At 34.8% G+C, this 25,033-nt stretch overlaps 4 protein-coding genes across 4 annotated transcripts in view; all 4 read left to right on the forward strand.

Moving 5' to 3' along the window:
• LOC111691956 overlaps positions 1 to 9,512 on the forward strand; it is a 16,367-nt gene extending 6,855 nt beyond the window's left edge. Inside the window, exons 2-3 of the mRNA XM_023455513.1 lie at positions 5,070 to 5,346; positions 5,398 to 9,512. Coding sequence (XP_023311281.1) covers positions 5,070 to 5,346; positions 5,398 to 9,512 — 4,392 coding nt within the window. The remainder of the gene's footprint in view (positions 1 to 5,069; positions 5,347 to 5,397) is intronic.
• A 3,330-nt stretch (positions 9,513 to 12,842) lies between these two features.
• Positions 12,843 to 13,532, forward strand: LOC108909227. Its single transcript, XM_023455514.1, has one exon. It carries the CDS (start codon positions 12,843 to 12,845, stop codon positions 13,506 to 13,508), a length of 666 nt encoding a protein of 221 aa, XP_023311282.1. The 3' UTR covers positions 13,509 to 13,532.
• Positions 13,533 to 19,531: 5,999 nt separating this feature from the next.
• On the forward strand, positions 19,532 to 20,269 carry LOC111691957 (putative ankyrin repeat protein RF_0381). Its single transcript, XM_023455515.1, has 2 exons — positions 19,532 to 19,850; positions 19,962 to 20,269. The coding sequence occupies exons 1-2, from the start codon at positions 19,532 to 19,534 to the stop codon at positions 20,267 to 20,269; spliced, it is 627 nt and encodes a 208-aa protein (XP_023311283.1).
• A 583-nt stretch (positions 20,270 to 20,852) lies between these two features.
• On the forward strand, positions 20,853 to 23,196 carry LOC108909226 (translational activator of cytochrome c oxidase 1). The gene is made up of 4 exons (XM_018713486.1): positions 20,853 to 21,443; positions 21,522 to 21,675; positions 21,754 to 21,846; positions 21,912 to 23,196. Exons 1-4 carry the CDS (start codon positions 21,257 to 21,259, stop codon positions 22,279 to 22,281), a joined length of 804 nt encoding a protein of 267 aa, XP_018569002.1. The 5' UTR covers positions 20,853 to 21,256; the 3' UTR covers positions 22,282 to 23,196.
• Positions 23,197 to 25,033: the final 1,837 nt, after the last annotated feature.

Here is a 25,033-nt window from a genome sequence, read left to right on the forward strand (position 1 = left end):
TACATATTTATTTTAATATCTATTATTTACTTGAATTTAGTACTAAGTACAACTATGCCTAGCAAATTGTAATACTTACTCTGTTAATGTTTTTTCCTTCATATAAAAAATAGTAAACTCCACAAATAAAATATTTCGCAGCCACAACGCAACAATAAAAGATAACAGCTCAAAGATCCATACAAGAAATAATTACATTCGCACCTACTCTGGTCCGAATCCATATAAGTACTAAAATGTAGAAAATAATATGAAATAAAACTTTTAGTTGGCTGCAAATATTATAAATTTGTACAACCACTTGCCATCCTCCTTTTTTGTAAATATGTACATAATAATATGTAGAAGATAGAAAATAGAAATATTTTCAGAACAAAAAACCGGCGGCCGCAAATTGGAGTTTTTACTATTTTATTACCCTTCTCTTTTCATATGCAATTATGAGATAGCAAGAGAGTGGGATGGACGTATAGGCCGGGCCGGACAACTCATTATCGTGCACGTGTGCGTGCACCTGGCATTTTCTCGTTTTTTTAGGTGTGTTTTGCCGGAATTTGAATGAATTAAATAATCGTACTATTTTTACTATAAACGTATTTCCTGTAGCGACATCTATTTGAATATTGTAGTACTTTGTTAGATGAAACGGGACTTCAATTTCCGTTCTTAAATACTTTTTAAATTTCGATTTATTAAACTCTACACTCGGCCTTTTCATACATCGTGTACCAAAAGTCGCCGAACAGTAAGATATCTAGATTGCTAGTGAGTTTTAGATACAGTTGAGATATATTTCAGAAAATTCATTCCTTTTGTCATTTTTTGACGCGTAAACAAATGTTTGCATTAACCCTCTTACCCCCCACAAGGTTCCCACCATTTTTTTTAAATTGCACAGTATGACTTGTGATACGTCATTTGAAAGATAATAATGTCATTCTCTTTACAGTAATGTAAAGTTTTCTGGAAAATTACAGTAACGCTGTTGAAGTATTGCAGAGTTTTGTGGAAGCAGATCCTCGTACAACATGATGGAAGTAATGGATTATCTATTTGCCGAATTTTAAAAACAAACTCTTATAAACCTTACAAAACACATTTACTGCAAGAGTCAAGTGAAGATGATTATGATCGAACGCTTGATTTCTGTGAAACAATAATGGCAAAAGTTCACCAAGACCCAAACTTTATATTTAATATTTGTTTTTCCGACGAATGTACTTTTACCGTTAATGGTTTAGTCAATCGTCACAATCTGAGGTACTGGAGTGATCAAAATCCTCACTAGATGAGAGAAGAACGCACCCACAGACCTCAAAATATAAATATGTGGCCTGGTATTATTGGTACTACCATTATTGGTCCGTTATTGGTCATAAGTAATTATTTCATGAGCATTTTTAAGAAAAAAAAATCTCATTTTAAGTGACATAACTTCTGCATCTTTTGATGGTCTATCTTTAATAAATAACAAAGGTATATACGCCCGAAAAAAGCACTCTAATAAAAAAAGAGACTTTTTATTATACCTACCTCGAGGAATAATTTAATAAATTTTTTAAAAGTTGCGTCGAATGTAAACATTTTAGCAACGTTGTAATCTATACATATAATTCCTTCTGAGAAATACCTAATACAATTAAATTTAATTCGATAAGATAAGGTTTGTCTCTGTTATTAATTTTTCGCAAGATAAGTAATAATAAGTAGAAAAGATAGAGATTTCCGTATTGTGCAAAAAAACTAACAGTGTTAATAACTAGTTATCTGCAATAAGTGAAATATTTCGTTAAGTAATTTCTATCAAAAATCAAGGTAGGTTAATTTTCTATCAAACAGCACTAAAACTTTATTCCAAAAACTATAAATGCATCCATTATCTTTTTTTGTTATCTGATAAAATTAATTATGAAAGTTATCACCTTTTATTTTTTATTTAAAACAAATTATTTTTCAAATCAAAACAAAGGTCTCTTATTTTTTTAATCCTGAACAAAATGTACATAAAACACTTGGCCATATTTAATGACGCATCATTTTCAAGATAAAGGACTTTAATTCTAGACAAAAAGATACTCGTACCTACGTATCGATTTCAAACAAATTTTTGAGTGACTTTATTGTAGATTATTTTGACGATTGCAACATTCTTGAAGCAAGTTTACGCTTCCTGTATGCCACTTGTGAGATAAATATTTATAGTCCAGGCGATACAACAGTAAAAGTAGGCTTTGGCGTTTTTGTTTGAAGTCACCAATTTCGTTGCACAGAAAAATCCCAAATATTATGTAGAATAAGAATCCGAGTTCGCCTATTCCAAAAAACCATTGCTAAATTCACGGGAACAACAAACATACAAAAAGAACGAAAAATTACCCGTTTTTCGACATATTTTTCCCTGTAACATCGAAAGTAAGCTCTAAATAAAAAAGAGTCTATATATTTTTTGTTTATTTGACGATTTTCTATAAAGTTTCAACAACCGCGAATAAAAATAGTTGAATTTTGCATTAACAATGGCCGAAAATAATAGAAAACCGTATGTACAGGGTGTCCCTGAAAAGGATGGACAACGCTTGGCCACAGGTTCCTTGGATGAAAATAAGACTATTTAGCCTAACTTACCTATACACAAAAGTGCGCGCCTATTGAGATATACCTAGCCTTCTAAATATAGAATAGATAACCTATTTTTTTTTCAAATAATTTGAACGATATTTTTCTTAGAAACTTTAAATTTGGTACACTTATTTTTTTATATAAGAGCAAGGTAAATATAGAATTTGGAGAGAATACATATACAGGATGTTCTATTTCTAGTGCCTGTGCGCCACTGGCTATCCCGTAACTTTTTTGTGTGTATGTCAATGACGACAGAATTTATATTTTTTAAAGTAAGCACTATTTTAGAAGATTTTTTTGCTCTTACAAAATTTCGATATTGTTTATGGATTTCGAGTAAAATTCGCATTTTTTATACATTAAATATAGCCAAAATTCCGATTTATAAAAAATAATTTATAACTGCAGCCTCAAAGCAGGGAATAATAATGAAAAAACGTCACATTAAAAAAAATAACTATACATTTTTGTAATTAGTATTATCAATCAATAAAATAAAAATCAACACTAATATTTTAAATAAACAAGGTAATAATAATAATACAATATTATCATGTTCTTAAACGCAAAAATTAGTTCTTGGAAAATTAGAAATTATCCAATAATTGTGCATTACCTCTCATAACATTAATTTCATGTTGTATTCTTTCCCATATTCGTTTTCTGTATTTACTGAAAAGTTATTTTAAACTGCTTTCCGCAACGCTCCCCAAATGAAATAATTACATGGGTATAGGTCCGGGGATCGAGATGGCCATTTTAAAGGTGCATTATTTCCCCTACCTATCCATCTGTTAGACCTTTAATAACCTGTAATACCTAACTGTACCCTGTAATACCTGTAACCTGTAATAACTGGTCTTTTAATACTCTATTAAAGGAACTTTTTGAAAACCAACTTCTGCCGCTGAACGCCTTTTATTTACTTGAGGAATTTCTTCGACCCTTTCCAAAATTTGTTCCTCCAGCTGAATAATTCCGCCCGTACATTATCCACGATTTAATGTTACAGGTAAAAAACGTCCTGTTTCCCGAAGGCGTCTCTCCGCATTAGCAAATGTTTTGTGATTTGGAGTTTTTCGATTAGGAAATCTTTCAGCATATGTTCGAACAGTAGCACAACAATTTCCTTCACAATAACCCAAAACTGCTAACATATCAGTTTGTTCAGCAAATTGCAATAAAAAACAATGTAAGGTAAAATTAAATCACAGCTAGCTTGACATAGAACCTTTTAATTACTGTTATGAATTTGTTTATCTGTTATATGGCACCTCGTACTAGAATGTTCTATTTATCTTAAACTGATTTTATATTATTTAATCTGTAAAAAATGCCAATTTTACTCGAAATCCATAAACGATATCGAAATTTTGTAAGAGGCAAAAAAACTTAACTAAAGCAGTGCTTATTTTTAAAAATTCTGTCGTCATTGGCGTACATACAAAAAAGTTACGGGACAGCCAGTGGCGCACAGGCACTAGAAAGAGAACATCCTGTATATGTATTCTCTCCAAATTCTATATTTACCTTACCCTTATATATAAAAAATAAGTGTACCAAATTTGAAGTTTCTAAGAAAAATAGTTTTCAAATTATTTGAAAAAAACTAGGTTATCTATTCTATATTTAGAAGGCTATGTCTCAGTAGGCGCCCACTTTTGTATATAGGTAAGTTAGGCTAAATAGTCTTGTTTTCATCCAAGGAACCCGTGGTCAAGTCCATCCTTTTCAAGGACACCCTGTTCGAGTCAAGACGGATACAATTTGAATATGCATTACTTAAAAAAGGTCAGTTTTCGTGACAGAATTTAAGAAAATAAACTTATGACATTGTTTTTATTTATCTTATTCAAGGTTACACTCGGTATTTCCAAATTTTAAACAATTTTTCTCAAAACGTGAGTAAAATTAGCACGTATTTCGTTATATTTTAATTTTCGATCGTTTTCTAAAAATAATATAATAAAAAAGATATAAAATATTGAAATTTTCATGTATTAAAACTATGATACACATAAGCGGCTAACCACTACTATTGGTTGTTGTTGGCACTGCTAAATTAGTAACGAAACAAGAATAGATACAATTGCCATTGTAAATTCCACATTCTTTCAAGTTTGCAGTAAAAACATTATAATTCTCTCAGTTTTTGAGGAATATCGATGAAATAGATGAACAAAAATATAATGTTATTTATAGATTTATTTTATAAATCCTCTAAAGCCTGCATAACGTTTTAGATAAATATTTACTTATGTATATATTTGATTAATTAGCCCAAGTTTCATCAGTACACGTCAAACATCTTCAGAGATATTTGAATAAGAGCCCTATCGAAAGCCAGTGATCTCAGACCATTGAAACAAGCTCCTGATTGATTAAAAAAACACTCCGTATATTACTATGTTTCAGGTCGATTCTAATTACGAGCATACAACACGAAGTTTAAAGAAATGGACACAGCCAGGTACGAAAAAAGTGGTGACGCCGGCAACAAGGGCGTAGGATTCCAAGTCGGCCTCCTGACGATGTTTCTTCTGAACGCCCTGCAGAGAATCAGCAACTGGAGGCTTTCTACGGAAAATAAACGAGCGGGAAAGTTCGACGACGTGGTGCTGGAGTGGCCAGAGGGCGCTGTCTTACTGCAGGCTAAGCACAAGAAGAAGAGGAAGATCACTTTGGAGGAATTGCTGTCTACTAACTCGAAGAACGACGATTTCAGTCTGCCCAAATAGTTTCTCTCATATCAAGAAATCAAAAATGAATTTAAAGTGAAAAACCTGGTAATCTGCACTAACGCGAGTGTCCAAGAGAAGATCTTGGAATTTTTGGACAGCCGAAAAATCTCTTCTGAAAGCATGTTATATTGTGAGGATGAGGATTATTCGTTTTATAAGTTTAATATGGAGATTCTGCCTCGTTTAAAGGAAAACGTTGAAATATATTTGGAGAAAAATTACCAGAACAGAAATATTGACCAAACGGTAATCAATGAGGAAAATCTAAAGGACTTTTTGGAGCGCTTGCAGGTTTATGCCGGTTATCCATCCGAGAACGCTTTGGAAAAAGTTATCCAACAATTATTGTCCTACTTGAAAAGGTCTAACGACTTGTACAAGAAAATTTCTTATTTCGAAATACGCGCCAAGGTAACGGATTGGTTCCAACACAAAGACGGAATATATTTGACAGAGGCCCGCGCAAAGGCGATGTTTTCTGAATTAAGGACGGCCAAATACTGGCTAAAACTAGAGCAATACAGGGTGGTCTTTCGACATAACGACTTGCAATTTCCGGATTCCAAAAGAATTTATCACGTCGTAGCTAAAGACGGATATTTGCTGCAGATGATAAAGGTATATCATGCGCTGAAGAACGATACATCGAAAATCCTGTGCGTCGATCCTGATGACGGCATTGAAGTTCAGAAGCAAGTCGTAGAGTCATTCCAATTGTCCCAGTACAACTTTCTAGTTATAGTTTGGCCTAAAAATATGGAAGAAGCTGCAATGACCGAAATAAGTGATAAAATAACTGCCATTTTAAAAGCTCGTCAGTACAAAAAAGTAATTTTAGTAACTGAATCCGATGATAAGTTGGATCAGCTCTTTGGATTAGGTCAGAGCGATTGTGAGGTTATTTTTGGTTCTGGGGCATTCGACGACTTGTCAGAAGAAACTCGGGAAAGCTTATTAAGCAAGAGAAATATCGTTTTCCAAGGGACGGACCTCAGTTTAGGAGAACTAATCCCAATGGGGGAGACCGAAGATTTTCAGAAAGCTGCTAATTTAATTTTACAAAGACTGATGGTCAATGAGAAAGTTACCGTTGGGACACCTCTCATCGGTTTAGATGAAAGCATTACCACCCTTTATATAAACCGCACATTTAAGAGGAACATCGAGAACATGGAGGACCAAGAAGCAAACGTCTTTTATTCAGAGGGCAATATTTTTGACGTAAATCCAAATATTATTCTAATCGCAGATACAGCCGGTATGGGAAAGACTACGGTCCTTACCAATTTGGCAGCTATTATTAAAGACAGACACCCCCTTTTGTGGGTCATAAAAATAGAGTTGAATGATTTTTCTAGAATTTTAAGGGATTCCTTGAAAAATAATAGGAAAACGATAAACGTCTTGGCCCTGTTAAATTCCAAGGACGCCACTAGATTGACAAACGAGTTTGACAATTTTGTTTTCGCAATGAGAAGAAATGTGGTTTTGATGTTAGACGCTGTGGACGAAATTAGCCCCGACTATACTGATCTCATAATGAGTTTGCTCTTGCAGTGTCAAGAAGCGTTAAATTTTGCGAAGGTGTTCGTTACTACGAGACCCCATATGGTTAAGGATTTGAGGTCAAAATTGCAGGTAGCTTCGTTTACTTTGGAACCATTCACCGAAGAGAACCAAATGTATTTTCTGACGAGATATTGGACGCACCACTTAAATTTAAAAGAAGATGCCGACAAAAGAAAGTGCGAAAAGTACGCTAAGGCTCTCGTGAATAAAATGTCACTGACTGACAGGAATAACGGAATAGAAGACCACTTTGCTGGCATACCCCTGCAACTCAGGATGATGGCAGAGATATTTCAAGAAAGTATGACGTCGAACGAGGTTCTGGACTGGCAAGGATGCAAAGAGTACTTACACGAAGGCGAAGAAGAACCCAAGTTGCCGGAGAAAATGAATTTAGTGAAATTATACGACATGTTTATCGACAAGAAACGAGACATTTTCATCGACAAAGAAAATCCAAATGGACACACCGCGGCTACTCTGGCGTTAACTGATCAATTCTGTGAGTGTCTCGCCTACCATCGAAAACTCGGTTTGCAAATTGTCCTCCACGAAAGAAAACGCGAACTGTTTTCCTGTTACGAAACTATCAAAGATATGGAAATTATGGCGCTGAAGATAGGAATCGTCCAAAAGTTAAACCACACATTCAATTTTATCATTTGCGATAATGAATTCGCTTACATCAACGAAATCAATTTTATTCACAGGACACTGGCCGAATATTTTGTCGCCGATAGCATTGTGAGAGAACTTCAAAGTCAAAACCAAAGTGGCGAGTTTCAAAAGTTTTTAATCGAAGAAGTTTTTTATGGACTTCGGTATCAGGTTGTTCTTATTTTCCTCGATAACTTTCTACAGAAGGTTGTAGATTCTCTGCCGTCTACTGTTTTCCGGAATTATCAGACTGTTCGTATATTCAATCACTCGTACAATGTTGATTTAATTCATCACTTGGCAAAAAAAGGCTGCGTAGCGGTCCTTCGCCTTGTTTTAAAATGTACCAATTTTACAATCATCAGAAATAAAGAAGTCGATTTAAAGCGTATTTACAACAGCGAGATCCGGAACCGTAACACATTAAACTGCTTAGAATTCCTTTTGAGACGGGGCGGACTTAACATTAAGGATAACCTTGGTAGAACTCCGTTGCATTTCGCCGCTAGTGAGGGTCGCTTAAAGATGGTGCGGTTCCTAGTGGAACAAGGAGCGAATATTAACAGTAAGAGCGACTCGTGCGGCACACCGATTGTCGTAGCTGCTCAGTACGGTCATGTTTATGTAACAAGGTATTTATTGGAGCACGCTCTAGGCCTTGCACCGACTGCAGGCATCGAAGATGTCAGAGTAAAAGATTCCGATGTGACAACGTTGCTTTTAGAAGGTATTTTGGGGGATAACATAGAGAATACCATAGTCCAGTATGTTGCTGGTTTCACGGGCTATCGTAGCGCCTTGGAAGCTTGCATAGAACGAGGAACTGACGTCGACGGTAAATTTGAAAACGGCGAGACGTTGATTTTCGCCGCTGCTCGCGGTGGACAATTACACATCATCGAGTACTTAGTACAGAAAGGCGCCAATGTCAACAATAAAGACAATCGCGGCAGAACAGCGCTTCATTTAGTTTCAGAAAAGGCATCTGATGTATCAACTGCTAAATTGTTAATAGAACTAGGGATAGATATTCACATGAAGGATACTTTCGGAAATACAGCGCTACACCTAGCGGCTTCCGGTGATGCCTTGGACATGGTAAAATTGCTAGTGCAGAGTGGGGCGGACGTAAACAGTAAGGACGATTTTGGTGACACTGCCCTGAGTGCAGCTGCTTGTTGGAGTAGCTTGTCCTGCGTTCAGTACCTCGTGGTAAACGGCGCGGATGTTAATACCAGAGATGAATATGGTAACACGACAGTACATTTAGCAGCTGCACAGCAGCGACTGGAGATTGTAAAATTCTTCGTTGAAAATGGCGTGGATATTCGCGATCGAAATAGACGTGGAGAAACGGCTTTACATGCGGCCGCTTCTACAACTGATGAGGATACAATTCGGTTCCTTGTGGAACGTGGATTGGACGTGAACACCACAGACGACAGAGGACGAACGTCGCTGCACGAAGCCATCGAAACGTTTTTGTCTAACCTGGACCGTACCATCAGTATAGATCTCCCGACTGCATGTGAGGAGCTTCAATGGGCATTGTCACTTTTCAAGTTTATCGTAGATCAAGGCGGGGATGTCAATATCGAGGACAAAGAGGGACGTACGGTGCTACATCTAGCCGCAGAGAAGGGCCAGTTGCTCACCGTCAAATTCCTTATAGAATCCGGTGCAGACTTTACTGTTAAAGACAAAAACGGTCAGACCCCTCTGCACTTAGCCGCGAAGGAAGGTCGTCGTTTGGCGAGTTTCTTAATTGAGCAAGGCGCAGATATCGAAAGCAGAGACGTTAAAGGAAACACTCCAGCTGCTTTGGCCAAGAAGGCAGGTCATGTGCATCTACTCCGACATTTGAAGACGAAAGACGGAAGACCAGCTTTTATAAGACTATTGGATACGTGTTGTTTACAGTAGCGCGCGATTACAATCATTTTTCCAAATAATGTGACTTATTTTTGAAAATTCGCTTGTTTCAACTAAACGAATTTTAGAATTGAAACTGATCAAGTACCAACCTGTTGGGATAAATGCTTTTGAGAAGATTCCTAATATTGGTGGATGGAAAAAATCATCAGCGGTTACTGAGGGCTACATCGAGGATTCTACTACAAATGAAAACAACATTGCTGATATAATTCTTCCCAGTACCAGCACCTCTTCTAATGTTGCGATTGCTTTAGAGATCCCTTCTTCCTTGACGTCAACGCCATCAAGTGACGTCGTCGGCAATTACTTCTCAGGGAATGAACATATGTAAGTAACTGTTCAGTCTGTAATATTAATACTAATGTTTCTAAATAAATAATAATTTATAACTGTTCGAATAAATATTAGTCGAGGCGGTATCTGTTTTAAAATGGGTATACTTGGGCAAAACACATATGATCGGAGATTTTTGCTTTAACGGCTTCTAAATAACATCAGAAATGATAATATTTCTATGTAAATAAAAAAAACGTGGGCTTAATTGTTATTGCAAAAAGTATAAAAAAATAGCTAAAAAATTAATTTTTTCTTGGATTTCTCGTCGACAACTTAGCAACTATTCATTTTACAATTAGACAAAAATGGAAGAGGAAAAAAGTTTTGTAATTAAATTTTGGACAGGATAGTTAGTTGCAATTCGAAAAAATAATGATTGCTATTACAAAAATCGGAAAAATCATTTAAAAAATTGCAAAAAATGCGTTTATTTGGAAATTTTTTTCAGACACTTGAATAATACCTAGATCTTCATACTTTTTCCAAATTAAACTTCTTAGTGCATAGAATCATCACACCAAATTTCATCCAATTCAGTGTGATAGTTTTTACATAATACCTAATTGTTAAAATTTTTTTTTAATTAAAAAATTTTCAAAATCAAATTTCTAAAAATCTAAAGCATTTGAATACTTGAAAATTTCACCACAAAAAGAAGAGCTCGCACGTTTTATGACGCGCAATGACATGTCATGACGTCATATGACATATACAGGGTTACAACTATTTAAAGGGAGACTACAGGGATATCGGAAACCGTTAGTCATACAGGGTGGCTCAAATTACAAAAAAGTTGTACAATTATGGGGCGAGTGTTTTGGTGAAAACATATCCAAGATATCTTCGATAGTTTCTGAGATATCTCGAAAAAAGTGAAAATATCGATTTTCTATTTTTCGTTATAACTCATTTGTTTTTTTAAGATAGCCTCACGAAATTTTGTTTCTATGCATTATCCAACATGGCGATTTCAATGGTGAGATTTCAGATTTTTTCTATCTTCCATTGTTAGTCAACTTTTTTTTCTTATGGACGCCATATTGGTTCTCCTCATGGATGGATAAAGAAAAAAAATACGAATTCTACGATGTATCACACTTTACAAAAATATCCTGTCTGTCTGCAGCAATTTGAATTTCTTTTTAATTTTTCTGAAATAATAGGCTGATGTCCGAATTGTCATTTTCTTTAGTGTAAAACATAATGGCGTTCCATTTAAATTAACAAAGTTAATATCCCGGGCCATTTTGTTTGAACTTCATTTATTTTTCTACATCATTTTTCGAGAACTTCATGAAAAATAGTGCAAATTTTGTATTTCACATTTTTTTATAACTCTTAAAACAAAAAAGTTAAAGGGGGGGGTCAAAATATAGTGAATCACCCTGTACATTAAATAGGCCTAAGTACTTGGACCTTCTACAAAATTATGTAGAGGAATTTCTCCAAACATTGCCGGTTATGCGTTGTGTGGAATGCTCCAGCACGTAGTACCTTGCAAGTGAAGAGATGGACTCATTAATTGGCCGACCAGAACTCCGGACATGAATCCTATGGATTATTTTGACCCCCTTTTTTGTTTTAAGAGTTATAAAAAAATGTGAAATACAAAAGTTGCACTATTTTTTATGAAGTTCTCGAAAATGATGTAGAAAAACAAATGAAGTTCCAATAGGTTAAGAATTAACTTCAGACAATATCGGCTTTATTAGGCTATTCTTGAAACAATTTCGGTTCAAACGGGCATAAATCTGGTACATTTACTAAAAATCTAGTACATTTTTTTTTGGTACACAAAGTCTAAATCGTCTGGCAATAATGCCTAACACTAAACGTATCATTCTGTACTGTGCCAAAACAGTACACTAATAAAAAAATATTCTCTATTATATCTGAAAAAATCATTTATAAAATTTTTGAAAAGGTAGGGTGAATCTAAACACCAACAACGTTGTATAATTCGTTCCAAGAAATATCAAGAGCTTATCTGGCAAATATTATTTTTCATATTGGATAAGACGTTATTAAAATTGTTGGAAGATGAGTAATAATGTGGAAATGATTTCCGTATAGTAAATAAATGATTTACAGTATGAATAAGAGCGAGTTCAAGTGCAAAATTTTGTTCGGTAACTTCTGCCCCAGATCAAGGCAAGTTAATTTTCTTAATAAACGGCACTAAAACTTTATTCCAAAAATATTACAATGCTCCTCTAAATGTATCTGTTATATTTATTTGTCATTTGATGAAATTAATTCTGGAAATTGCTTCCAACTTTAAATTAATATATTTTATTTAAAACTAATTATTTTAGATAATTTCCTAGTTTTATAAACCAAAACATATTTAATCCCATGTAAATTGGCCATATTTAATTTCTGAAGTCTTAAAAAATTTACTCTTTTTGTGAATACACTGATGTGAGATAAATATTTAGATATTTATTCACAAATAATCATACTCTTAGGTTAATAATAATGCAGATAATGACTCACGTATCCTATGATAAAAACAAAATATTTGCATGGCTTTTTGTAATTTTAAATAAACTATGAACTATATTGTTCATTAACCTTTAAAGCCTTATAAAGTACAGGATTCGAGATGCCTACTGCGAATGTTGATGTTGAAGAAACCGTTTAAATTTATTCCAATATCTCACTGAACGTTTTTGAAGGGGATTAATAAAAAACAGGAATATTACTTGTAGCTTTATTCTTCTTATGTTTGTATAACATTTTATATAAAAATTTACTAGTAGAACTACTGTATCCTTCGTTGGTTAGTTAAATCCTTAACCCAAGTTTCATGAGTGCACGTTAAACATCTTCAGAGATATTCGAATAAGGGCCATATCGAAAACCAGTGGTTTCAGACCATTGGAACGTGCTTTGAAAGTAATGATATGGATTTTAAAAAACTCTGTGTATTACTCTGTTTCAGGTTGCTTCTAATTACGAGTACACAAGAAGTTTAAAGAAATGGACAGGGCCAGGTATGAAAAAGGTGGAGACGCCGGCAGCAAGGGCGTAGGGTTCCAAGTCGACCTCCTGACGATGTTTCTTCTGAACGCCCTGCAGAGAATCAGCAACTGGAGACTCTCCACGGAAAACAAACGAGCGAGAAAGTTCGACGACGTGGTGTTGGAGTGGCCGGAGGGGGCAATTTTGCTGCAGGCTAAACATAAGACAAAGAAGAAGATCACTATGGAGGAATTGCTTTCTACTAACTCGAAGAACGACGATTTCAGTCTGCCCAAATATTTTCTCTCATACCAAGAAATCAAAAATGAATTTAAAGTGAAAAACGTGGTTATCTGCACTAACGCGAGTGTCCACGACAGGGTCTTGGAATTTTTGGACAGTCGAAGAATCTCTTCTGAAAGCATGTTATATTGTGAGGATGACGATTATTCGTTTTATACGTTTAATATGGAGATTCTGCCTCGTTTAAAGGAAAACGTTGAAATATATTTGGAGAAAAATTATCGAAACAGAAATATTGACCAAACGGTAATCAATGAGGAAAATCTAAAGGATTTTTTGAAATGCTTGCAGGTTTATGTCGATTACCCATCGGAGAACTGCTTGGAAAAAGTTAAAGGTAACGGATTGGTTCCGACACAAAGACGGAATATATTTAACTGAGGCTCGCGCAAAGGCGATGTTTTCTGAATTAAGGACGGCCAAATACTGGCAAAAACTGGAGCAATACAGGGTGGTCTTTCGACATAACGACTTTCCATTTCTGGATCCCAAAAGAATTTATCACGTCGTAGCTAAAGACGGATATTTGCTACAGATGATAAAGGAAGTGTGAAAAGTACGGCAAAGCTCTCGTTGATAGAATGTCATTGATTGACCTCAATAACGGAATAGAAGACCACTTCGCTACCATACCTGTGCAGTTGAGGATGATGGCAGAGGTATTTCAAGAACGTATGACATCGGACGAGGTTCTGGACTGGCAAGGATGCAAAGAGTACTTACACGAAGGCGAAGAAGAACCTAAGTTGCCGGAGAAAATGAATTTAGTGAGATTATACAATTTGTTTATCGACAAGAAACGAAACATTTTCATCGACAAAGAAAATCCAAATGGACACACGGCAGCTACTCAAGCGTTGAACGATCAGTTCGATGAGTGTCTCGCTTATCATCGAAAACTCGCTTTGCAAATTGTACTCGACAAAACAGAATGCGAACTGTTTTCCTTGTACGAAGCCATCACAGACAGTGGCGTGCAGAAAGGGCCCGCAGGGCCCGCAATGCGGGGGGGCCCCGGGAATCCAGGGGGCCCCTGCTCAGCCTCGACCTCGACTACCTCCAGCAAGCTTTTTACATAGTAATAACTATTCATTTTGTAGCGGCGGAATATGTCTATACCTCATAATTTTCCAAAATCAAATTAAGTACATTTTGCCTTATCAGTACCTATTTTATGGTAAAATTCGACAACACGACAACGTAGTCGAACGTAGAATCCAAAACGACAAAAATAAGTGGCAGGTAATAGTCGCGTATCTATGAAGATCAAATTATTTCTGGGAATCCCAGACTGCCGATGCCGTCGCCGTGATCTATTGTTATTGGTATTCGGATAATGTCTACTAGAGTCGAGATTAGAGTAAACTATAAAAGTGGTGTTTTTTAGTTCATTCTGTTATACTTTGATACTATTATTATTATGAGTGGTTTACGAAAATATTTAAGTGGATCACAGAAAAGAAAACTGAATGAAATAAAGGAAGAAGAGAAAAAAAACTGGTCAAAATTGATAGTTTTTTTCTAAAAAAAAATATTTCTGAAGTTCAACCATGTACTTCGGCAAGTACGATAGAATCGAAAATTTCCGAAGAAAATAATCAACTAGGCGAAGAATGCAAGGACATTAACATAACTGATACAAATTACTCATCAGAATCAGAAAATGAAGAGCCTGACTCAGAACATACAACAGCATTTTCTAGTGATATAGCTTTGTTTTTAAATACTGAATTGGATGAAAATACCAAAAAAGAACTTGTACAAATCGGCCCCCATCGACCTTTAGGACCTTACCCGAAGGATAATTTACACAGGTCATTCAGTACGGCTTATTATAAAAAGAAAACTACAACTGGACAGGAGTTAGAGAGGTAAGTAAAATTTTACGTGTTTTTTTTTTGTTTTTAGCTGCCACACTATAACTATTATACAATACCTACTTTACTAAATAGGGAATCGCAGAACTTTTTTTTCGATTTCGAAACGGTTACAATAACAAAAGCTCCTCTATACTAGTGTGGGAGCTAAAACTAGAGGTCTCGTATCCGATTTTAATTTTTTACTGAACCACTTGTTTTGTTTTCGTTCTGTTTGTCGCTCTGTCTGTCTGCAACAAACCGCGATAAGATAACTTAAAAACTATTATCCGTTTTTAACGAAGCTCGTGGGATAGGTTCCATCTGAGGTCTAGTTTGTACTATTTCATGGGGGTTGACATCAACTTCTCAGGGGTGGAGAAAAGGGGAATATTTTTACTAAAATAGTTTAATTAAGACAAATAAGATTTTAGGTTTTAGACGGGTTTTTCATTTTAAGGAAGAAACAAATATCTGTCAATTTGATAGTTTGAAATATTGCTAACTTGGGTTAAAGGCGTTTTTAATGATGTTAAAGGTCTTAGACCAGTTTTTGGTACTAAAAAACATTTCAGCCAACTTTCTAAATCTAATAAAAAATATATGCCATTGTGACAGTTTTTATAAAATTTAGAACATTTCCAACCATCTTTGGTTTTATTTTATTTTTGCGCCATCGGATATTTGATTAAATTAAAAAACATTATGTGGGAGCTTTGTGCCCATGAATTAGCAGAGAATTTTAAACTACAATTTTATTTAAGGTTCTGGATATCATACTCACAAATACTGGATGGAGTATATTGTCACCCATGTTGGCTGTTTGCTGATAGGCATAACCCTTCCTTTAATCCCTCTTGGACAACAGGAAAGCTAAATGATTGGCAAGGCCTCTCAAAAAAGATTTCAAAACATGAGAACTCTGCAATCCATTTAGAAGCATGTTTGCTGCACTCGACGTGGAAAGCCAATAAAACAATAGATTTATATTTACAAAATGATATGAAAAGATTAAGAGAAGTACTAAAAAGGATTATTGACGTGACAAGGACTCTTGCAATTTGTAATTTACCTTTTCGAGGACATAGAGATATTTTTTCCACAGACGAACATAAGCTAGAGGCTGATTCCTCAAAAGGAGTTTTTTTAAATATAGTTAAACTTTTGGGAAGATATGATCCAGTGCTTGGGTTACACATAAATAAAATAGAGAAAACTCGAAGACATTACTTAAGTAATAGATCCCAAAATAAATTTATTGCACTGATTTCTGAGTCGATATTACAATCCATTGTTGAAGATATTAAACTGAGTCCATTTTTTTCCCTTATAGTTGACACTACTCAGGACATCAGTAAAAAAGATCAGCTTAGTATGGTTATAAGATACGTTAATATAAAAGATAATAAAATAAATGTTCATGAATCATTTTTGGGGTTTATCGAAATGAAAAATCAATCAGGTAAAGACTTCGAACAAGAAATTTTAAAATTTTTAGAGAAATATAAAATTTGTCTTAAACAATGTAGAGGCCAGGGGTATGATGGAGCTGCAAATATGAGCGGTAAGTATGCCTATTTGTAATTTAAATCATATGTATATTTTTTATGTCATACCATAATAGTTTATTATTGTGACTTTATTGATTAGTTTTCAAGTTTTCAACTACATAATAGCGTTCTTTATGCCCGTGCGGGTATAAAGTACGCTATTATGTAGCGTGTAACATTTTATATCCCGCGCGGGGTATAAAGTTACATCATGATCCGCTTATCTACTTTATGGTCCTACTTATCTATTTTATGGAATTTTTGGATATTTTAAAATTCTATAATTTGTGCATGCAATAGGTAGTATGACATTTAATAAATGTTTATGCCCTCAGGTGGCTAATCATCCCCATTAGCAAAGTGTATCCCTTAGGGCATAAACATCCACTTAATACCCCCCGAAAAATTCTCAATGTATGATTATACGCTTACACTTACAAATATGTAAATATCTAAAATATTTGGTCAATAAAATTGGTTTGCCAGCATATCCTTTATCAAAAGTAAAAAAAATGCAAATATTGCAAATCGTGCAAATCGTGCATTATTTAGGTACCACTTTGTAGAATTTAGAAATATTAGGTAATGGCTAGCTTTCTTTAGTGTGTATTTTTTTACTTTTCAGGTAAATATGCGGGACTACAAGCTCTAATTAAGAATCATCAGCCAAATGCGGATTACATTCATTGTGTTGCTCACTGCTTAAAATTAATTATTAATGATTCTGTAATATTTCCCAGATAAGAAATTTCTTTGACACCATTCAGTCACTTTGTTTTTTTTTAGCGAAAGTCTGCCTCGTTGGCAAGCCTTAAGTACTGAAATAAAAAACTGTGGGATCCATTTTAAAAAAACTATGTCCCACCAGATGGTCATCCAGGGTCGAATCTATAATTTCATTAAAAGGTAACTATTTAGCCGTCGTTAAATGTTTGTCGAATCTAACTATAATAACTATAATAAGCAAAGAAAAAATCTGATAGGGATGAGGCAAAGGTCTTACAAAATAAAATAGAAAATTTTGAATTTATATTTTTATTAACATTTCAAGGAAAAATATTTGAAAATGTCAATTTACTTTCAAAATGTTTGCAAAAAAGTGATATGTTTCAGATCAATTAGGGAATTTGAGAAATAATTTTGAAAATATTTTTGAGACTTCAATAACAATAGCAAAAGAATGGGGTATTGAGACACAATTTACAGTCAAAAGAATTCGAACTACTAAAAAGTTTTTTGATGAAATGGCGGTTGATGAACCAATTGAAGACCCTAAAAATCGTTTAAGAACTTTAGTATTCAACAGTTGCCTAGATACTATTTTAGTACAACTAAAAAATAGATGTGAGGCATTCACAAATGTCTATTCAAAATTCGATATTTTAAATCCCAAAACACTCCTTAAAGCGCAAGAAGTGGAAATTATTAATAAAGTAAAAGAAATAGTTGAAAAATATCCAGGCGATCTCACACAAAATCTTGCGTCGGAGCTAATTCAAATAAAAAACCTTTTATATGTTAGCCTGGAAAATTTGAACAGTATTCGGGAATTTTCTGATTTTATTTTCGAAAAAAATCAATTATTGATTAGTAGTGTACCTGAGATTTGCACCGCATTTCAGTTGTTTCTAGTACTGCCTGTTACATCGGCTCAAGCAGAACGGACATTTTCAAAACTGAAACTAATAAAAAGTTTTGCAAGATCGACAATGGGTGAATCGCGCCTAAGTTCGTTGGCATTAATTTCTATAGAAAGAAAATGAACGGGCAGAAAGCATAGACTTAGACCAAATAGTTAATAAATATGTTGCTTTACACACAAGAAAATAGTTTTTTAGTTTTTTTAGTAAAAAAAGTCTGAAATGCGATTCAAATCATAATAATATTTTTAGAGTTAATGTGTTTTATTTGTTTATTTTTGTTATATTAAAAGGATTATTTTTGTGTTAGTTATAAATGTTTTATTTTTGTTACAATTTTGTGTTAGTAATGTTTATTAAATAAAGTTATAATGTTATGTTCTGTAATTTTCCAAACCTAAACCAGAACTCATATTAGCCATATACTATCGCTGGAATTTGATACGTTTATGACGCTATGAAATATGAATTTTATTAATTAGAATTCTTATTCTTCAAAAAGTCGAAAGAAAAAAAATCAAAATATAAAGGTGAGGTCACACCAAATTTTTTCTATCTATAAACCGATTTGAAATATCACCGCAGACAGTAGTTTCGTTGTCACCCAGTATAGGCAGTATATTAATTTTTTTGATGTAGAGGGGGGCCTCTTGAAAAAAATTGCGGGGGGGCCCCGAAGACCTTGGCACGCCACTGATCGCAGATATGGAGGTTATAGCGTTAAAGATAGGAATTGCCGAAAAGTCAAACTACAATTTTACGTGCGATGCTTGTGCCAACGAAATCAGTTTCATTCACAGGACGCTTGCAGAATATTTTATCGCCGAAAGCATAGTGAGAGAACTGCAATGTCAAAACCGAAATGCTGAGTTCCAGAAATTGTTGATCGAAGAAGTTTTTGTTGAACTTAGATACAATGTTGTTCTCACTTTCCTCGATAATTTCCTAGAAAAGATTATAGATTCTGTCCCGTCTACTGTTTTCCAGAATTATCAGTCCGCTCGTATTCTCACGTACAATGCCGATTTAATTCATCAGTTAGCAAAAAGAGGTTTCGTAGCGGTCCTCCGTCTTATTTTAAAATGTACCAATTCCAAAATTGTCAGATATAAAGAAGTCGATTTAAAAAGTATTTGCAACAATAACATCCGCAACAGGGTACGGAACCGTAACACATTAAATTGTTTAAAATTCCTTTTGAGACGGGGTGGCCTTAACATTAAGGATCTCTTTGGTAGAACTCCATTGCATTTGGCCACTAGTGAGGGACACTTAAAGGTGGTTAAGTTCCTAGTGGAACAAGGGGCAAATACTGACATTAAAAACCATTTGCACAAGACACCGATGATGCCTTGGACATGGTAAAACTACTAGTGGAGAGTGGCGTGAACGTAAACAGTACGGATAATTTTGGTGACTCTGCCATGAGTGCAGCTGCTTCTGGGGGTGGCTTGTCCTGCGTTAAATTCCTCGTAGAAAATGGGGCGGATGTTAATATCAGAAATGAAGATGGTGACACGGCAATACATTTAGCAGGCGGACAACAGCGACTGGAGATTGTAAAATTGTTCGTCGAAAATGGAATGGATATTGGTGTTAGAAACAATTATGGACAAACAGCTCTTCATGCGGCCGCTTCAAGAACTGATGAGAACAAAATTCAGTTTCTTGTGGAACGTGGCTTGGACGTGAATACCTGAGACAACAGAGGCCGAACGCCGCTGGACGTAGTCTCTCTCTCGACTACATGGAAAGAGTTTCAGCCCTTATGCCTCAAATTTATCATAGATCAAGGCGCTGATGTCAATATCGAGGACAAAGAGGGACGTACGGTGCTACATCTAGCCGCAGAGAAGGACCAGTTATACATCATCAAATCACTTATAGAAGCTGGAGCAGACGTTACCGTTAAAGACAGAAACGGTCTCACCCCACTGCACTTGGCCGCAAAGGAAGGTCATGGTTTGGTAGAATTCTTAGTTGACCAAGGCGCAGATATTGAAAGCAGAGACAACAGAGGAAACACGCCAGCTGCCTTGGCCAAGAAGGCAGGTCATGTGCAACTATTCCCATATTTGAAGGCAAAAAATGGATGACCGGCTTTTATAAGGATATTCGGTGCGGGTTGTTTGAAGTAGCGTACGATTACAATTGTTTTTTTTTTCAAAAACTCATAAAATGCTTTAGTATCAAAAACACTTTAGATAACTTGAACGAAAAAGACTAGTTTGCTCATTTACTACCATTCCTTTTTTTTTTATTCGAAGAATTCATATGCTATTTTGTACACTGTAACTACAAAAGTTTTTTTTCTTAAAATTTGGTACTTAACTTTTTAGGTGAATAATTTTACACTGCTATTTTTTAATAAAATATATCCATAGCATGTAATTTTCTGTAAAGCCAGATACCGTATATTTTACCAGAAAATCCTGAGATATAAGATCACTATTCACTATTTATAAAATTAAGCTTTTCTAGCTGTTTTATATTGCGAATTTATTCATAAATTAATGCACGTCATGTAGAAATTGGACAAATAAAGCACAAAATCTGCTGTCAAATTTCAAATCGATACAAATAACTTCTAACTTCATGAAGTTACAACATATTCTACATAGATAAAAGAGATAATAATTATTCTAGTCTTATGTTATCGACATATGTAAATAATTGTGTGGCGTCGTACTACTTTTGTATTGTTTTTACTGACCTATTGCTTACAAAAACTAATATTTATAAACAGTATCGAAAAGATACCGCCGTTGTATATGTGGAAAGGTGACATTTTTTTTTAATGAAATTTGAAATTTGTTTGCTACTTTGATTTGTTGGTGGAACTGATTTATGTGTCAAAGAAATTCACTAAGTCTGTAGCAGTATAAAACCAAACTCTTTATGAATAAATTTTCAATGTAAATCTGCTATTACATCTAGAGAAATATGGATGAGACGGTCTTTGTACTAAATGTCACTTAGCAAAAGCAAGAAAAAGGAGGAAGAAGAAGATAACCTAAAAACAGAATTTTCTAATGACATAAGACATAAACCTAACCTTAAATTTTTTCATAATTTGCTGTAACATGTTGAAAAATATAATAAAATCTGCACCGAAGTTGTGTGAAAACTACTTTAATAACAACGTGGTTCATAAGAGGCTAGCGGGCCACTCCAAATGGCAAAATATCAGGCACATTAAAGGTGCCAAGGATGCTGAAAGATCACAGCTCTTTACGAAGCTGAGCAGGCAGATGAAAGTTGCAGTACAAGGTATGAAAACGTACTTTTTTAAAAGCAGTTCCAACTCGACTCCAATTTCTTTATTTTATCTCAGTTTTTGAATTGTAGAGGGGGGATCTGTGGATCCAAAGATGAATTTGAAGCTGTCCCAGGTTGTAGATCAAGCAAAAAGGGCAAACATGCCAGTCGCCACCATACACAGTGTGCTGAAAAGCTGCCAACAGGACAAGTCGCAAGCTAAAAGTCACATGCTCGAGATAAAGTAAGATTCTTCCACGGTGTGGTAATTATCGAGAAACAAATCTCTCTGTGTAGTTTTTTCCATTGTTTTTTTTTGCAGAGGTCCTGGGAGCTGTTTTATTCTCTGTGAAGTGTTTACCGGTCAGTTGCATCAGTTAAAAATGGGTATGGCTACCATTCTTAGGAAACACCAGTAGGTTTGAACAATTTTGGTATAAAGTTTTGTAGAAATTACGATTTTTTTTATTATGTTAATAGGTGCAAATTTGGCGACGGTGGGGGTACCCATTTATTCGAAGAAAAGGGCATAATCGAAACGGAAATCCCCGATCAAAGCGTTAACAAAGAAGGAATCTTAGACACAGCCACAGGCCACGCCATCGAATCGGGTGCTGAAGACGTGAAGCTCATAGACGACGTTCTAGAATTCTCTTGTGGCAAAACTAGCTTGTCGCAGGTCGTACGAGCTTTAGAGCAATTGAACTATAAGATAGTGAGTGCCAGCGTGGAGTATATACCTCTCAAAGCGCAAACGTTGCAGGAAAGCGACTTGGCTCTATACCGGAGTCTGTACGAGAAACTGGAAAACCTACCGGAGGTCGTACGGCTTTCCGATAACATAGCGTGATGTTTTAATTACATATAAAACGTATTTTAATTGTAAATAAATGTTATTAGGAGGGCTCTATACCAAATGGGCGACCCGCAATACATTTTTTATAGATTTTAATACACGGTTTGTCTAAATATGAATCAATGCACAAATAATAGACTTTCCTCCTTTCAAATGCAGTTTTTCTATAAAATGGAGTTAGTTTGAAACTCAAATTACTTTTTAGTGTAAAGAAATTTGGAATTTACGACGCCAAAAGCGGCAAATTACAAATTTCTTTACAACAAGAAATAATTTGAGATTCAAACTAATTCCATTTTAAAGAAAATCTGCATTAGAAAGGAGGAAAGTCTATTATTTGTGCATTGATTCATATTTAGACAAACCGTGTAATAAAATCTATAAAAACATATTGCCGGCTGCATATTTGCTATCGAGCCCTCTTAAGCTGAAAAGTGGAAGTTTTAGTACTTACTTGGAAGTAAAATAAATTTGCTGGACCAGTTTGCGAAATATTTATTTCAAACGATGTTTAAAGTCATATTAGAGAAAAATGTGTACAATAGTAATGTAGAATTGCTAAACGTTGGAAAATGGGTCAATATTTAACAATAAATTTGTACAAACTAGGCAACTTTGCCAATATAAATTATACAGGGTGTCTTAGTTTTAATCGAAGAAACTTCGGGAGCTAACAGTACAACGGAAAATAAAGGGACTTTGTCATATATACTTATTTCGAAATCCCAACCGTTTACAAGATACAGGGTGTTAACAGTTAAAAAAACATGTCATTTATTGTAAATATCTTCTGAAATAATAGAGGTATTCCAACTAAATTTGGTGTACGTTATATCGGGTCAAGTTTCCCTGTCCCCGCAACCAGTAGCGGGGATATGGGAATCTCGTACAACTATTTTATAAAAAAAATAGTACGGTCCTGTGCAAAATAATAATTGATTATATTTCCTGAAAAAGCGTGCCGATTGGAACAAAAGATATCTCTTATATTTTGTTGATATCCGTCTCCGTTTTACGGCAAATTGGATTTCTCTTCTTTCCTTTCGAATTAGCCGGGTACTGTCCGCTAACGGATTTTTTAAATTCCCGTTAGAAGTACTTCGACTAGTTTCAACTAATTTAAAGAAAAAATAAAGTAGCATCCTTTGAATTTGATTGTTACAAGAACTTCAAGAGAATCGTTAATTTCCGAGTAAAAATCAACGTAAATTCGCACTAACATAGGAAACTCTCAATAAATATCCGATATGAGCACGTGCCGTTATTTTTCCTTGTACTCCCTAATCTCGAAGTATCATAGATTAAAACTGAGACACCCTGTATATTATAGGTGCCAAGAACCTGCGATCGTCAAAGATAGCAACCTCGACACTTGTAGCTCCAAAATTATCAGTACGATGTCTGTGACGATATTAAGACCGAAAATTTGGAAAATGTCGATTTTACTTTGATTCTCGTGGCGATATCTGGATATTATTTTTATAAAAGACCAAAATTAAATTGTATTTCATACACTCAGACACGGTCCAATTCCAGATAGCAACTGAATTGCGTATTGCCGGACAGCTTAGTACATCGTGTTATCTGCCGCGCCTTTGTCACATTGCTCGAAATGAATTTTATCAAATTATAAATTTATTACGCCAATTATTTTTTAAAATTAAGCATAAAGAAGTTAAAAATGTGACTAACATTGTATTTTATGGTATTCTATGCACGCAGTTATGTCGATGTTCCTTAATTAATCAAAATTTTGTACATCAAGATGAGATTTTGAATTTTTTCTCGGAAATGGTCGAGTTTTGGACCCATGACATACAAGATTTTTTTTTACTTTAATGTATTCTATCATCTGTTAAAATTATGGCAGTCAAACTACTCTGCAAATTATTAGAAGAAGAAGACGAGAATTACAGTCGTGCCTACAGGTCATCGTAACTAAAAGCTCCTGACATCCAAACATTTTAAAATAGGACAAATATTTAGCAAACAATGTGTTCCATTACTTATAATTTTGAACGACTGTCGAGGCAACCGTTCCAAGACGCCACAGGTTCCTTTCACGAGCACCTCTATTAGTAATTAGAATATATGCTTTACTCTCCTTCAAATAGCGATATTTCATATAACATTAATAAGTGTCAAGCACCTCTTTAAATCTTACAGTGAAAAAATACAGATACGATCGAAACTTTTACAAACATACGTCCGCATTTGCGGCAGGGATATATTTGCAACCGTCCCGTCGTAGCAAAGTAATATTTTATATATTTGAGCAATATCCATGTCAAAATCGCTAACTCAAGCACGAAACAGGTACACGACGACCGACAGCAGTTTCGTGACGCAAAAATGTTGTCGATCGTTCGCGTTCAAGAGAACGAACAGTCTCTTAACGCTGCGGAAAGTTCCTAACAAGCTACTGTACATACAACATCAAAATTGTGCAAAAATTTATAAAATCTAGTGCGTCTTCTCCTTAATCCTATACATAGTAGGTAATTTATAAAATTCAATAATTCTAATTGTTTAGAGGTTTGGAAATGTCAACATGCACCGAACAACTAGGGAAAATTAAGGCCATTACGGGAAGAGAAAATTTACAAGGTAATGTTAAATCTGGACTCGTTTTCCGTTGGGAAAAAGTGTTTTTTTTGAAACACACGTTTGTTTCTTTAATATTACCTTGTACACGTAGGTAAGGTCACAAGGAAGATGATATCAATGTCTTTAAACTTTTTTTTTC

Source organism: Anoplophora glabripennis, unplaced genomic scaffold, assembly GCF_000390285.2.
Source record: "Anoplophora glabripennis isolate ALB-LARVAE unplaced genomic scaffold, Agla_2.0 scaffold565, whole genome shotgun sequence".
NCBI lineage: Eukaryota > Metazoa > Arthropoda > Insecta > Coleoptera > Cerambycidae > Anoplophora > Anoplophora glabripennis.

Coding starts and splice junctions, on each gene's coding strand:
- LOC108909227 (XM_023455514.1), top strand. CDS start 12,843: ATGGACAGGGCCAGGTATGAAAAAGGTGGAGACGCCGGCAGCAAGGGC.
- LOC111691957 (XM_023455515.1), top strand. CDS start 19,532: ATGGTAAAACTACTAGTGGAGAGTGGCGTGAACGTAAACAGTACGGAT. Junction 19,851..19,961: donor AATTCAGTTTCTTGTGGAAC/GTGGCTTGGACG, acceptor AATTTATCATAG/ATCAAGGCGCTGATGTCAAT.
- LOC108909226 (XM_018713486.1), top strand. CDS start 21,257: ATGTTGAAAAATATAATAAAATCTGCACCGAAGTTGTGTGAAAACTAC. Junction 21,676..21,753: donor AGTCACATGCTCGAGATAAA/GTAAGATTCTTC, acceptor TTTTTTTTGCAG/AGGTCCTGGGAGCTGTTTTA. Junction 21,847..21,911: donor ACCATTCTTAGGAAACACCA/GTAGGTTTGAAC, acceptor TTATGTTAATAG/GTGCAAATTTGGCGACGGTG.